This window comes from Thalassophryne amazonica, chromosome 13 (genome assembly GCF_902500255.1).
Source record: "Thalassophryne amazonica chromosome 13, fThaAma1.1, whole genome shotgun sequence".
Classification (NCBI taxonomy): domain Eukaryota; kingdom Metazoa; phylum Chordata; class Actinopteri; order Batrachoidiformes; family Batrachoididae; genus Thalassophryne; species Thalassophryne amazonica.
Window position 1 is genome coordinate 53,786,943 of NC_047115.1, and position 15,948 is coordinate 53,802,890.

The window sequence follows — 15,948 nt, forward strand, 5'->3', positions numbered from 1 at the left end:
GGTCCTGATTGAAAAGACATTCCCGCTAGCTTGGCTAACGGGGAATTCAAAATTTGGCTGACCTGGTAGAGGAATGGTCTTTAGTGCGAGCTGTCTGGGTTCGATCCCACCGCCGTCCCGGCCACAAAGGTCCTGCGGTCACAATCTGGCGTCACGAACAGGATGTGGGTAGTCACAGAACATGCTTAAATGCACCTGTGACTTCGGGATGAAGTCAAAAATGGTGGGGAGATATGTAGCGGGATGAAGGTCCCGGGTCCTGATTGAAAAGACATTCCCACTAACTTGGCTAATGGGGAATTCCCCTTTGGCTGACCGGGTAGAGGAATGGTCTTTAGTGTGAGCTGTCTGGGTTCAATCCCACCGCCGTCCCGGCCACAAAGGTCCTGCGGTCACATAAGGTAGAGGGCTGACAAACCACAATACAAGGGTGTGCTGCTCCGTGTTGTGTGAAACAGCAAAGCGCTGCTCTTACAGACAGAGAGTAGACTTTGATGAATCTGCGTGCGCAGCAGTCAGTGCATGCGGGAGAGAAAAAAAGCTTGAGTATCGATCTTTTTACACGAGGATCGTTCAATATCAATATCAGCGTTGGTATCGATATTATCGATATTAGGATCGATCCGCCCATGTCTATCATTTACCTCAGCAGTGACATTCATGTCTCTAGGTCCTTGGTGAGACATCTAGGAAGAGTTTATGGAGTCATGAGATCACTGGACAGAGGTGTCTGGCACTGTTTATACCTTTGCAGGAGAATCAAGGTCCAAGTCTTTAGGATCGTGATGCTCACTTTCTTACTGTATGGTTGTGAGCCATGAACGCCAACTAGTGACCGAAGTCAAGGACTAGATGTTTTTGGTAACAGGTCTCTTTGGAGGATCCTTGGGTACCACTGAAATGACTTTGCATCAAACTAATGGGTACAACCCCTGGCAAAAATTATGGAATCACCGGCCTCGGCGGATGTTTATTCAGTTGTTTAATTTTGTAGAAAAAAGCAGATCACAGACATGACACAAAACTAAAGTCATTTCAAATGGCAACTTTCTGGCTTTAAGAAACACTATAAGAAATCAGGAAAAAAAATTGTGGCAGTCAGTAACAGTTACTTTTTTAGACCAAGGAGAGGGAAAAAAATATGGAATCACTCAATTCTGAGGAAAAAATTATGGAATCATGAAAAACAAAAGAACGCTCCAACACATCACTAGTATTTTGTTGCACCACCTCTGGCTTTTATAACAGCTTGCAGTCTCTGAGGCATGGACTTAATGAGTGACAAACAGTACTCTTCATCAATCTGGCTCCAACTTTCTCTGATTGCTGTTGCCAGATCAGCTTTGCAGGTTGGAGCCTTGTCATGGACCATTTTCTTCAACTTCCACCAAAGATTTTCAATTGAATTAAGATCCGGACTATTTGCAGGCCATGACATTGACCCTATGTGTCTTTTTGCAAGGAATGTTTTCACAGTTTTTGCTCTATGGCAAGATGCATTATCATCTTGAAAAATGATTTCATGATCCCCAAACATCCTTTCAATTGATGGGATAAGAAAAGTGTCCAAAATATCAACGTAAACTTGTGCATTTATTGATGATGTAATGACAGCCATCTCCCCAGTGCCTTTACCTGACATGCAGTCCCATATCATCAATGACTGTGGAAATTTACATGTTCTCTTCAGGCAGTCATCTTTATAAATCTCATTGGAATGGCACCAAACAAAAGTTCCAGCATCATCACCTTGCCCAATGCAGATTCGAGATTCATCGCTGAATATGACTTTCATCCAGTCATCCACAGTCCACAATTGCTTTTCCTTAGCCCATTGTAACCTTGTTTTTTTCTGTTTAGGTGTTAATGATGGCTTTCGTTTAGCTTTTCTGTATGTAAATCCCATTTCCTTTAGGCAGTTTCTTACAGTTTGGTCACAGACGTTGACTCCAGTTTCCTCCCATTCGTTCCTCATTTGTTTTGTTGTGCATTTTCGATTTTTGAGACATATTGCTTTAAGTTTTCTGTCTTGACGCTTTGATGTCTTCCTTGGTCTACCAGTATGTTTTCCTTTAACAACCTTCCCATGTTGTTTGTATTTGGTCCAGAGTTTAGACACAGCTGACTGTGAACAACCAACATCTTTTGCAACATTGCGTGATGATTTACCCTCTTTTAAGAGTTTGATAATCCTCTCCTTTGTTTCAATTGACATCTCTCGTGTTGGAGCCATGATTCATGTCAGTCCACTTGGTGCAACAGCTCTCCAAGGTGTGATCACTCCTTTTTAGATGCAGACTAACAAGCAGATCTGATTTGATGGAGGTGTTAGTTTTGGGGATGAAAATTTACAGGGTGATTCCATAATTTATTCCTCAGAATTGAGTGAGTCCATATTTTTTTCCCCCTCTGCTTGGTCTAAAAAAGTAACCGTTACTGACTGCCACAATTTTTTTTCCTGATTTCTTATAGTGTTTCTTAAAGCCAGAAAGTTGCCATTTGAAATAACTTTAGTTTTGTGTCATGTCTGTGATCTGCTTTTTTTCTACAAAATTAAACAACTGAATGAGCATCCTCCGAGGCCAGTGATTCCATAATTTTACTTGTATTGTGAGGGAATCTTACAAGATTCTGGCTATGCTTCACCTTTCTCTGGGTATGATCTGGCATGCAGGTGCCTCAAATTTTGCGATGGATAATTTGGAGACCCCAGCGGCTGGAGAAAATCAAACTGAAGCCAGCATTTCACCTGACTGCGGCAGATGGTGGTTACTTTGGAGTGGTTCAGTGGTGTGGTGGATGGGGCAATGTGTGGTACCAGTGCCTGCTCACAGACCTGAACTGATCACGTGCCTTAAAAACAGAATTAAACTTTTCAGCCAAAAATATATAACAGATAGGCAATGTCTTAAAAATGCAGATGTCTAAGAAACTACCCTTTTTTATTTCCAATACTTTAAGTGGAAAGAAGCTATAGTTTGCACTTATCTCATTTTCTCTCTTCTCTAGGAGGGTTTAAAAAAACAACAATGGACTATGAGAAGGCTGGTAACAATGACACAAAAGTACAATAAATTAGCAAAGAGAAAGAAGAAAGCAGAGGTCTTAAAAAGAGCGGGTAATAAGGGATAAATTAGAAACAGGTGTGGCAAACAGAAGGGAAAAAACCCCACCGTAACCTCAAACTCCAGACACAAGACAAGAGAGTGCAGTAACCAGAACACAAAGCAATACAAAACCCACATTACAAGAAGCATTTTATCATTTTAAAAACCATTTCACCACCATTTTAAATTTATTGTCTTTGTTTGGCTTGTGATGTTTGTTTATGCTGCCTGTAGTGTATTTTGGCTTTCTATGCTGCATAAAATGTACTACATAATAAATTTATTATTATTGTTTATATATATATATATATATATATATATATATATATATATATATATATATATATATATATATATATATATAAAGTGATTACTTTTTTTTTTTTTTTTAAGGATTAAAAGATCTGATCGATCGATTATTGGTTCCGCCCATTATATGAGCGCCGTCCAGGTGTGCGCGCGCGCCGCTGGATGTGTGTTTGCACGCGCCGCCGTGATGGCTCGCAGCTCTGACGTGGTGAAGAAAATCAGGAGCTTCGAACGACAGCTCTCAGACACGACACAGCCTGCTACGGTACACCGTTTCACTTTACTGCTATCTACTGTTTTTAAAGCCCCAGTCGTTTTGTAGTAAAAAGCTCAGTAGTTTGCTCTTTTAATTAGTAGTTTAGTGAAAATTTGCTCTTTTAATTAGTGCCACTGAGCTTTCATTAGATGAGAGCACAGGAAGCTCATGTCTTTAGTTCATGTTTACAGCGAAAAGTAAATGGTCTAAAGAAGGTGCTCCACAACCTCAATTTAGTTTTGAATTCCCGATTGACTACAGGTGGCGCCCTCGCGCACTCCCTTCAACCTTCCTATATTTTGGAAAGCGAAAACTGTCCCACAGTGTTTAACGTCTTCAAGCTGCATCAAGTTTAAACTTTTGATTCCATATTTCGTCCTTATTTTGTCCAAAATGTTAATGTGAACAAAGCTGAGAAAATGTAACTATTTTGAAACCATTCCATTTCTGGAAGGTTGTTGCCTGTATTTGGAACAAGGATGTAAACTGATGTTTTGACTGTTTAGCAACCTCATAAATGACTTTCTTTTTAATGGTTTTTGGTTAGCATAAGTGTTACAGCTTAATTTCTCTGAAAATCATACTGCCAGATCTATGAAACTGCTTTGTGCCCTTCTAGAAGTCTTGCACAGTAGTAGAATCTTTGACATGATCCCGAACAGTTCACAGATGGGACCTGGAATTGTGCTACTGTGCTAGACCCCCAGAAGTGCCAAAGCTATGGTCTAGAAGCAGAAGTAGTAGTCTAATTTCCAAATGTTTTATGTAAAGTTAGACTCTATCCCAGAATCTCATTTTAATCTTAACCATAAACCATTCAAGATTAAATGCTTAGCAAAGTTGCTAAGCAGTTGAGACTGGCTTAGGGTGTCTGACACCAGATGTGGTTCCAGAATTATTCATATTTGGAAGTATAAAAAAACAAAACAAACAACAACAACAACAAAAAACCTTTACCCTGGTTCACAAACTGCACAGAACAGATGTGAGGAACATAGGTCACTGCTCTTGGTACTGAAAGCAATGGGGACAAATGATTAAGGATTTGTATCATGAGTCACCATGAAGGCAGGGTTTTTTTTTTTTTTTTTTTTAAGATCACCACAAACTTGTCTTAAATTGGTCAGTTTTGTGCTGCTGTAAATATAAACCATTTTCCTTTGTATTTGGTATGGTAATATAATGGCAATATAAGATTGGTATGGCAATATAAGATTTAAGGGGTGTTCATTATTTATTTATTTATTTGTACTTGTTGGCTAATGTTAAGTATTTGAACTTGGGAGAAATGTGTATGTATGCATGCAGTGCATGGGTTAAGGTGATCAGTTGGCAGTATGTTGATGCCAAATCTGCCATTAGGAACTTTGTATTGTTGGTGCCATAGAACCTTCAGGAAAAATAAGATTGCCAAACACTCGTTATATTTTACTTGGAACATTGCTTGTGCATGTCATTTGTAGCATGTGAGCTGAGAGACCCCCTCCCCTCCCCAAGTGTTCTCATCAGGCCTAAGAAGTATGGAAATTTAAATGATACTTCTGCTTCCAGACTACTGTATGGCCTGATGCAGTAGCAGAATGCCACTATGGTCCAGGTCCAATTCAAGAATATTTCAAATTCACATACAGGAAATTCAGTTTCCTTCATGAATAATACTTTTAAACTGTCTCACTCTGCATGTGTATTAAGCATGAATGTCTTACTCATTCTTCAGCACAAGATGTATAATCAGTTTTAAAGAAAGTTGGTTAAATTTTATGAAAAATGCTTCATATTTCCTTCTTGTCTGTTTTGGTATATTACTGCTACATATTGGGCTAGAATACTCATGGTTTTTTTTCGTACTCTCATGACGAAATGAGTCAAATTTTCGTGTTTTTTTTTTTTTTTTTTTGTACTTGCTATTCCTAACCCTACTCCTACCCCTAACCATAACCTAATCTTACTCCTTTGCCCCACCCTAACCATAACCACTCCAACCCCCCCCCCCCCCCCCCCGCTTCACTTTTAATTTTGTGCAGCCATCACAGAATGAATTGGAATAAATTAGTGCTGCCGTGACAAAAATGAGGCGCTTTTCGTCTGCAGATATGATTGGCTTGTTTTGTTTGTTTGTTTGTTTTTTTTTGGTTGTATTATACATGCCCTGATGGTGGCGGTAATGCAAGAATGAATGTTTGTCAAACACTGATTGATAGATACATAGATAAAGCTATGGTATTCCCACAAGTACACTTGTTGGCACATACAGCTATCAAAGGCCATTCTAACTAGTCTTAAACATGTTTTCTCCTTCTCTAGTCAATTTGCCAGCCGAATGAAGTGTGCACGGTGCTCATGTGTTTCACACGATAGGTACTTATCAATGAATAACTAATGGAAGAAAGCCAGAAACTGCCATACTGGCCTGCAGTTTAACTTTTGCTAAAATTAAAATCCGTCTGATTTTTGTCTTGACAAATGCTACTATTGTTGTATCCTGGATTGCATGCCAAATTGAAACAGCCATGCGCTGCAGTCACAAGAGTGCTTTGCTGCTAAAACGGGAACTCCGCCAGTTGTTCCTTATGGCTGCTGTCCATCATCAGTCTGAGATCTCTGCAGGCTTGTTTAGGTCAATTTTGTTTAGGGATCTAATGCTAAACTGACCAACGTGGAGATGATTAGGTCACAGAGGAATTTAAAATGCTGTTTAAAAAAAAAAAAAATTCAGATCCATATGGAATAGTGTAGAATATTAAACCACAGCAGTGGCATTACCCATTTATAGTTCACAGGAAAGGAAGCCCAAGTGGGCGTGTGATGGTCCCAAACATAGCTGCGGCTCTGAATGCACAGTCAGCAACTGTAGTAATCCAAAACCACAACTTCATATGGGGTGTATTGGGTTTTAATCAATTAAGTCTTTGAGGAGTTAAAAATGTTTCTTGTGCTTAATAAACAGTTTTGCAGGTGAACACATGGCCACAGGGATTAATGATATTTTCTTTACAGATTCTGAAAACCTTGCGGAAGCTTGAGCAGTTGGATGTAACATTAGACATTCTTGCTGTGAGTCTACCAAAGAATATATTCTTAGTAATTTATATATGAATATTGGATAGCATTTTGCTGGCTGATCTAATTAGTCTCTCTATGTAAATTAGGAAACTGGAATTGGAAAAACTGTAAACTCATTACGCAGACATGAACAGGTTGGAGACTTTGCAAAGTCGTTAGTTAGAAGCTGGAAAAAAATGATCCCGAAGGAATCTGTAAGGTACAGTGCATTACTTGGTTTTATGCACTCAAATGTTAATGTTTGTATAATTGGTACACTTGTGCATCTTGAATGCTTTTTTTTTTTCCTTTTTTTTTTCAGTAACAGAGAGAAGGATGGATTGGGAAATATGCCCTTCAAGGACCAAAAGAATTACAGAAACTGCCCAAATAATAGACTTTTGACAACTGATGAATCAAAAAGTACTTGTTTAGCATCTCCTGGTAAGAACCAGGATGCTTCAGATGAACTCTTTGTGAAAAAGGGGAATCGAAAAACTGTTTCAGAGAAACCACAGTGTAAAGAAAAGAAAAGACATGAGGACCAGAATGGGAACTGTCAAAACCCAAAGCATTCAAACATGGAAAGTGAAACTGCAAACACAAAAATGCAACTCCAGGAGGACAAACATGATGCATCACTTTCTCAAAAGGACAAAGATCACAGTAAAGGAAAATCAAAAGATCCTGATGGTGAACACAAAAGCAAAAAATATAAAGACAAATCCAGGCATTCTTTCCAGGAAAAACTGAAAAGCAGTTCAGATATTGGGTCGGACAAAGAGCTGCATAAGAAAAAGTTACCAAAAGAAGTCAAAGAACATGTCTTAGTTAATTCCAGTGATAAATGGTCAAAGATGCAAAATATGGTGGATGAAAAAGAGGACAGGTCTTCAGGACTGTGCCACAGACCAGAGGTACAAAATTGTAACAAAAGAAAGAAACTAGGGAAAGGGAGAGACTCTGGCCTTGAATACAGCCATGATTCTGAAGATGAAAGCAATTCAACAAATGAGCACAAAAAGGCTAAAATGAAGCAAAAAGATGAGCAAAGCGAAAGCGAACCTGAGGAGCCCTCCATGTCCTTTGAATCTTACTTGAACTATGACTTTAATACAACAAAAACAAAGAAGCCATCTCGAGCCAAGTATCTTCATAAAAAAATCAAGACTGTGGTAAAACAAGAAAAAACAAAAGCTCTTTGCGTGAAGCCTGCCAAGCTACCAGTGTTATCTACAAGTGTTGGTTCTCCAAAAAAGGTATGTGCAATATAAAAAAAGGACTTTTTTTTTTTTTTTTGAATGCACACTTGATGTGTTGTACCTAATATTTGACCATATTTTAGAAACCCACAGAGTTTCCAGACTTGGTCAAAACTTCTACATCTGCAGTCCTGCCCGATAGTGATAAGATATCCAGTGTTGGGTACTCCCAGAGAAAGGGTATGCATTTACCATTCTTTTCAGAATATGATGCACCTGTCAAAGCCTGAATCTTGAAGGAGTGGGGGGGCATATGTCACACTGGATTGTAATGTGCACCTTTTTTTTTTTTTCTGTACTTGGAACTTGTTTGGGGTGAGCTTTAACAAGAGGAGAACTCAAGTGTAGCATGTCTGTGCACCACAGATTGTGCTGTTACTTAACATGACTGTTAAATTGCCCCCCCCCCCCTCAAAAAAAGCAAGATGGACAAATGTGCACTGGTCAACAGTCGCATATTCATTTTCTATACCTGCTTATTCTAGTTGAGGGTCACTGGGGAGGTGGAGCCTATCCCAGTGGTCATTGGCTGAGAGGTGGGGTACATGCTGGACAGGCCACCAGTCAGTGGCAGGGCAGATATGTACAAACAGATTTCTTCAGTGGATGTTCTTGTTCAGTTTCAGTTTGGACAAAATTAAGTCAGATGCACATGGATTGGTGGCCTGCAGCAACATGGAGAGGTGAACAGTGAATTTATGCAGGAAGCCCTCAGCTTTGGTGTGTACAATAAGGACTGCTAAATTCTAAATGTAAGCAAGGACAAACGTGCAGCGGACAGCATATTGGATATTATGTGATGCAGTTTGGACAAAAATTAAAATGCACATGGATTGCTGGCCAATACAATAAAACAATTGCTGGCCACTATAATAAAAATGAGAGTCCATTTTATTATTACTTTTCTTCTTAAATTGGCTCTTTAATTTGGGATTTTTGTTTTACTTTTATTAATTTACTGTCATTAGTTTATTCTGTCTAGTGTTCTGATTCCTTGCAAAGCCATATATAATTGTTGTTGAACATGCAACTTTTTTTTTCTTTTGTAGTAAGTGCAACTTGTATTCAACAGTTAAATACAGCACATAAAGCACCATTTATGCATCACTGCATTGACTGGGATTTTGACACTTTTGCCTTGAAGTTGAAAACTCAGACGTTTGCAACCTCTCAGAGGAGCCTGCAGTCTTCACTGGACAACGACTTAACAGCAAGATGCAAGTCTACTCTGGTGCCAAGACCACCTTCCTTGCAACCATGATGAGCTTGTACCAACAGTGTATCCGCACCCTCCAAAACAATGTCAACTGTGAGTAAAGCCCAAATGACCCGCAAGAAGTTGGTGTCTTGGTTTGTTTTATGACTTTATATTTAGATGCAGGAGTCTCTTCTCAGTGCTTTATGAAACCGGTGGAGTCCCTTTTGAAATCCTTGAGCCAGTGTTGGAGAGATGTACACCTGAGCAACTGCTACGCATTGAAGATTGCAACCCAGTAAGATGGTGAAACTTTTTTCCTTTGTTAAATGTCAGGCTTCACAGGTTAACACAGTTCATATTCAGATTTTATTCTTGCTCAACCTGATTCTTAACACCTGCAGGGCTAAAGCTGGTAATTCATCAGTCAAAAACATACAGGTCAGGTAAAAGCACCTGGCTTTTGCTGTAGTCTCTTAGAGGAATTCTAGAAATATTTTGTAAGTTTGGTTATATTGGATTAACCATACAGACCTGAATCAGAGACTTGAAAATGGAAGTCTGGAAAGAATTTTGTAGGCATTATTATGCCTATCCATTACCAATTTAGACTGATCCCCAATGTGGTTGGGCTGAACAGTATCATCTCTATTTTGTTTTTGCGTGAAGCATTTGGCACCATATCTCAACATCCAAATAACTGCAATCTAACTTGCATAGTCAGTTGCCTGCTGAGGTCAACACTTGTAACAGTCATGGGTCAACCATTTTAGTTGTCCATGCCTTTTGTTTGCCATTCCACAGATCTACATCGGTGTGACGGACCACTTGTGGGGGAAACACTGTGAAAGGGACTTTCGGGATGCCAAACTTGAGGAGTACGAGTCTTGGAAAGAGATGTACATCAGGCTGTCAGATGAGAGGGAAATGAAACTTCGGAGGCTCACAAAAAGCATAGTTTCTGCACATTCTAATAAACCTAAAGGTGTATGCATTGAATGTTTACAGTTGTTATAAAGTTCAGCTTTATACAAGATGGTTTGATGGTGGGACAAGATTCTTGACAATACAGTCAAAGCATTGGTGTACTACAGCATATAACAAAACCAACAGACCTGTGATTAAAAACTATTCAGCCTAGTTAAATTCACTGGAATAAATTTGAATATTTTAAGTGTACCAAAGGCATTGCACACTATAGAAAATGCTTGGATTTTGACTTTCTGTATGCTTGCACTCTTAATTTTTTATAAAGGTCGGCAGGTGAAGATGGCATTTATTCACACTGCTGCCAAGCCACCAAGAGATGTACGAATTCAGCAGGAGATTCATGGAACAGCTGTCCAGCAGCCACCTCAGCTCAAGTGCAGGTGGGACTTCACAATACTGAATTTAAAGATGAAGATTCAGGTGTTGGAGATATTTTGTGACTTGTTTATGAAGTTGAAATGACTATGAAAGAATATTGTATCTTGTAGATAAGCAGATCAGATTCAGCCAGGAACTTTGGCAAAATATGAATGCCTTTGTAAACTTTGAGCTTGCTGAGTTGTATCTCCATAAGTTATGTCATGGCAGTGTGGCAAAGTGTGAATAGAAACATCAGTGGAACAGCACCATGTGAATACTATGTTAGCTGCTCTGGTAGAGACAAAAACCTACTTTTTAGAATATATGTTTAGTAATCAAACATCAGGAAGATCAAACCAGAGAATTATTGCAGCAGAGGTGAAATAAGTGATTTGCAAACATAAACCACAGAGTAAAAGTTGTTTATCAGATGTTCAACATTTAGGCCACCAGGTCAGCATGTCTTACATTTAAATAGCTCTCACCTTTGTTGCAAACATGAGCAGTAACTAGTAATAATAATGTGCAACTACACTCAACAAAAATATAAACGCAACACTTTTGGTTTTGCTCCCATTTTGTATGAGATGAACTCAAAGATCTAAAACTTTTTCCACATACACAATATCACCATTTCCCTCAAATATTGTTCACAAACCAGTCTAAATCTGTGATAGTGAGCACTTCTCCTTTGCTGAGATAATCCATCCCACCTCACAGGTGTGCCATATCAAGATGCTGATTAGACACCATGATTAGTGCACAGGTGTGCCTTAGACTGCCCACAATAAAAGGCCACTCTGAAATGTGCAGTTTTGTTTTATTGGGGGGGGATACCAGTCAGTATCTGGTGTGACCACCATTTGCCTCATGCAGTGCAACACATCTCCTTCGCATAGAGTTGATCAGGTTGTCAATTGTGGCCTGTGGAATGTTGGTCCACTCCTCTTCAATGGCTGTGCGACGTTGCAGGATATTGGCAGGAACTGGTACACGCTGTCGTATACGCCGGTCCAGAGCATCCCAAACATGCTCAATGGGTGACATGTCCGGTGAGTATGCCGGCCATGCAAGAACTGGGACATTTTCAGCTTCCAAGAATTGTGTACAGATCCTTGCAACATGGGGCCGTGCATTATCCTGCTGCAACATGAGGTGATGTTCTTGGGTGTATGGCACAACAATGGGCCTCAGGATCTCGTCACGGTATCTCTGTGCATTTAAAATGCACCTGTGTTCTTCGTCCATAACAGACGCCTGCCCATACCATAACCCCACCGTCACCATGGGCTACTCGATCCACAACATTGACATCAGAAAACCGCTCACCCACACGACGCCACACACGCTGTCTGCCATCTGCCCTGGACAGTGTGAACCGGGATTCATCCGTGAAAAGAACACCTCTCCAACGTGCCAAACGCCAGCGAATGTGAGCATTTGCCCACTCAAGTCGGTTACGACGATGAACTGGAGTCAGGTCGAGACCCCGACGAGGACGACGAGCATGCAGATGAGCTTCCCTGAGACGGTTTCTGACAGTTTGTGCAGAAATTCTTTGGTTATGCAAACCGATTGTTTCAGCAGCTGTCCGAGTGGCTGGTCTCAGACGATCTTGGAGATGAACATGCTGGATGTGGAGGTCCTGGGCTGGTGTGGTTACATGTGGTCTGCGGTTGTGAGGCTGGTTGGATGTACTGCCAAATTCTCTGAAACGCCTTTGGAGACGGCTTATGGTAGAGAAATGAACATTCAATATACGAGCAACAGCTCTGGTTGACATTCCTGCTGTCAGCATGCCAGTTGCACGCTCCCTCAAATCTTGCGACATCTGTGGCATTGTGCTGTGTGATAAAACTGCACCTTTCAGAGTGGCCTTTTATTGTGGGCAGTCTAAGGCACACCTGTGCACTAATCATGGTGTCTAATCAGCATCTTGATATGGCACACCTGTGAGGTGGGATGGATTATCTCAGCAAAGGAGAAGTGCTCACTATCACAGATTTAGACTGGTTTGTGAACAATATTTGAGGGAAATGGTGATATTGTGTATGTGGAAAAAGTTTTAGATCTTTGAGTTCATCTCATACAAAATGGGAGCAAAACCAAAAGTGTTGCGTTTATATTTTTGTTGAGTGTAGTTTCCCAGCTCTGTATAATGAGATTGTAGTGGAATGAAATGGTTAAACACTCGTTTCCACTCATTTTACAATTTGTGTAACGAAAATTATCTGTTAATCATCTAATCAAGAAGAACTTTGACCCCACATAAACTGAGGTTTTGCATGGTCACATTTGTGAGCCATAAATCGAGCCTCTGCTGTGATAATTCTCTGGTTTGATTGCTAAAGGTACACTGGGGAGGGCATAGGTTTTTTTTCTTTTTTTCTTTTTTTTGCAGAGTAGCCAAAAACAGCAAAGTTCTGATCTGTGTTCACAAGGTGCTATTCCACTGACACACCTATGCACACCTGCCTGGTGTCAAGGCACTGTCATTACTGTTGCAATGGGGGTCACGTGGCTGTGCAATGTGTCACTCATGTGTTCAGTGAGGGTGTAATACTTTGACAAACTGTAATTGGAGCAATGTACTGCTTAACCTGCACACCTCAATTCCTGAAAGCCAAGGCAACAAGTGACATCAAAGTTGTAGAATATAGTTTGTAATGATGTGTAATTCTGGTGCCTTCTTTAATTGTCACAGTTAACCATTTATCCAATTACTGTTTGCACTGTAATATTGATCACCGCTTTAATTTTCCAGTGGCAAGGTTCAGGACAACCGATCAAAACATAGTCACAGTGACCCCTCCAGATCAAACGTATCCAGCTCTGGGATGAACAATGTACAAGACGCTCGCAAAAAAACAAGTGAGATGACAAGGGCTTTGTTGATTTGTCATGAAATTTTACCAACTGGACTGTTATCACATTGTGATCATTCTAAACCTTGGTTGTTTTCAAACTTCAACACTTCCTAAGTGTGTGTTTCTGCAGGAGTTGCTCCAATGATGGCGAAGTCTTTGAAGGCTTTGAAGCAGCTTGGACGCCGATAAATGCACCTAATCGTGCCATGTGCAATAGTTGAGGGGAGAAAATACTTTTGCTGTTAATTTGGACAGTAGCTGAGAATGATTGTATTCCACTTGGATTAATTTAACATTTTCCCCCCTTCCTTAAACCTCTGAATATTCTTCACTATTAAATTAACTAAATCAGCAAAGTCTTGTGAGATGTTTTGTCTCAGCCTGTGAACTAAACACTCATGATCATGCCCGTGAGTGTAGCTCCCTCTATAGGAAACAAATTGTTTTTCCTAAATGCTTTTTCATCTCAAGCCTTCATATAAATCTTCAGAACACTGAACCTAAATGCAAATACTGTAATGTCATATTTCTGAATTGTAAGATTCTTAAGGTTTTTGAATATTACTGTGTAACACACCTGAAAATCAGCCCACAAACAACCTTCAGTGTTGAATCTGAAAATTATTGATGGCAACAGATTGAGTTCAGTACTTTCATTACAGTATACGTAGTTTCAATTATTTTTAACTAAAGACTAATAAGCCACAAAAGATGCATTTAGACAGAGAAAGTGGTCTTGCAATGTAACAATTTTACATATTGCTAATTCTTGCTAATTGTCACATGAGAACAGAAGTAGTTTGGACAGGCAGCATATGTGACTTCATGATCAGATGCCATCCTTCAACCGCAAAACGTCTGCACACACGGTTTGTGCTGAATGTGACCCTTTAAACTATTTCCCCAATTGATGATAGCCAGGAGGAAGTTAGGCAGGCGTGTTAACTTTTTAAGTGGAATTTTTACAAAACTGTCAATACAAAGGCCTTTGCATGAGGATCTCAAGTCAACCCAGCTGAGCATGTTTTATCTCCTATGGAAACTGAAAGCAGAAAAACTCCAAACCAAAAGCTGTCAGAAAATCAGAACAAAGAAAATGAATGACTTAAATGTCACAGAAGATCCAAAATACGGAAACAAACATTTACCTCAATTCATCTGTTCACTATGCTCATGTAAAATTTGGGTGTGTGATGTGCCCCCCCCCACACATCTTTAAAAAGGGAATGAGAATGCCTATTAAGGTTTTTTTTTTTTTTTTTTTTTTTTAATAAGTTTAGGATTTTTTTAATTATATTTTGTCCCATAGTCATCAGTGCTACTACAAATTTTGGGACTCATAAGGGCTCTGTGAGTTCTGGTCCCCACCCCCAACTTTTACAAATTTCTGAAAACTGACTACAAAAATTGAGACAGCACTTCTGCTCTTTTAGATTTTTATGTTTTTGATTATAAAATAAACTCTTTGCAACATCCTTTCTTAGTGTTTTGGTGGTTTAAATTTTCAAAAAGCTGGATTATATAAATTCCACAGCATTTTGGGGTATGTTGAAGTATGAGAAACACAATTCACTACTTGTTTGACATTTTGTTGCATCCATGAATATGACCGAGTGTGGAAGGTGAAAGCACAGCATGCCGTAAGGTGCCCTGGAGCAAGGTCCCGAACCATTAAAGAGTGATTCTTTAACTACGGGCACTATTGGCCTTGTAAATGTAATTTCCGCCTCACCATTGCCTTACAATATAAAGCGCCTTGGGGCAACTGTTTGTTGTGATTTGGCGCTATATACATGTGCTCTCATGTCACTGTTTATCTCCATAGAAACTACCCAAACAATCTTTCATACAAACTGTTTAGGGACATTCCAGTGTTGTGGTGGAAATTACAGCAATAGTGTGGGACAACTACATTTTGTTTAAAAAAAAAAAAAAAAAAAAAAATTGTATGACATTGAATACCCCAATTATGTTTTGATTATTTTACTGATATTTTATTCAGAGATATTTTAAAACATTAGAAAAAATGTTTCTTTACCATTCATTTTTATCATTGAAGATCAAAAGTCTGGGTGTGGGACAAGCACAAAACGGCAATATTTGCATATAATGATGCTGAAAAAAGGTGAAAAAGTCATCATAGACTACTAGAACAAATTTCTTAACACACTTTCTTGTAAAGATAACTATAAAAGTGTGAAATTTCCCTTTTTTTCTGTTTTTCAAACAATATGATCAAAGGACATAAGTGCCCGTAGTCTAAGAATCACCCTAAAATGCTCCCAGTGTGCAGCAACACACCTTGCATGGCAGGTCAGGATGTCATCTGTTCAGATGGAAAGATACCATTAAGCACACACATTGTGTAAAGGATAAATGATTTGGCCATTCTTTTAAAAAAACAACATATACACACACTTTATTTTGACCTTTGTTTGCACCCATGAGGACTTTCAAAAGGACACCATTATGATTTCTGGAGATGTAGCATAGGTGTAGCAGCATACCCCAGACTCCATCTATATTAAATTTTATTGAATAGTGCTGCTGGGGCACATTC

At 39.4% G+C, this 15,948-nt stretch overlaps 1 protein-coding gene across 1 annotated transcript; it reads left to right on the plus strand.

Moving 5' to 3' along the window:
- The first annotated feature begins 3,587 nt into the window (after positions 1 to 3,587).
- eloal (elongin A, like) lies at positions 3,588 to 13,744 on the plus strand. The gene is made up of 11 exons (XM_034184924.1): positions 3,588 to 3,681; positions 6,670 to 6,726; positions 6,822 to 6,934; positions 7,037 to 7,973; positions 8,060 to 8,156; positions 9,121 to 9,285; positions 9,372 to 9,469; positions 9,976 to 10,156; positions 10,427 to 10,541; positions 13,286 to 13,392; positions 13,519 to 13,744. The coding sequence occupies exons 1-11, from the start codon at positions 3,604 to 3,606 to the stop codon at positions 13,575 to 13,577; spliced, it is 2,007 nt and encodes a 668-aa protein (XP_034040815.1). The 5' UTR covers positions 3,588 to 3,603; the 3' UTR covers positions 13,578 to 13,744.
- The last annotated feature ends 2,204 nt before the right edge of the window (positions 13,745 to 15,948 follow it).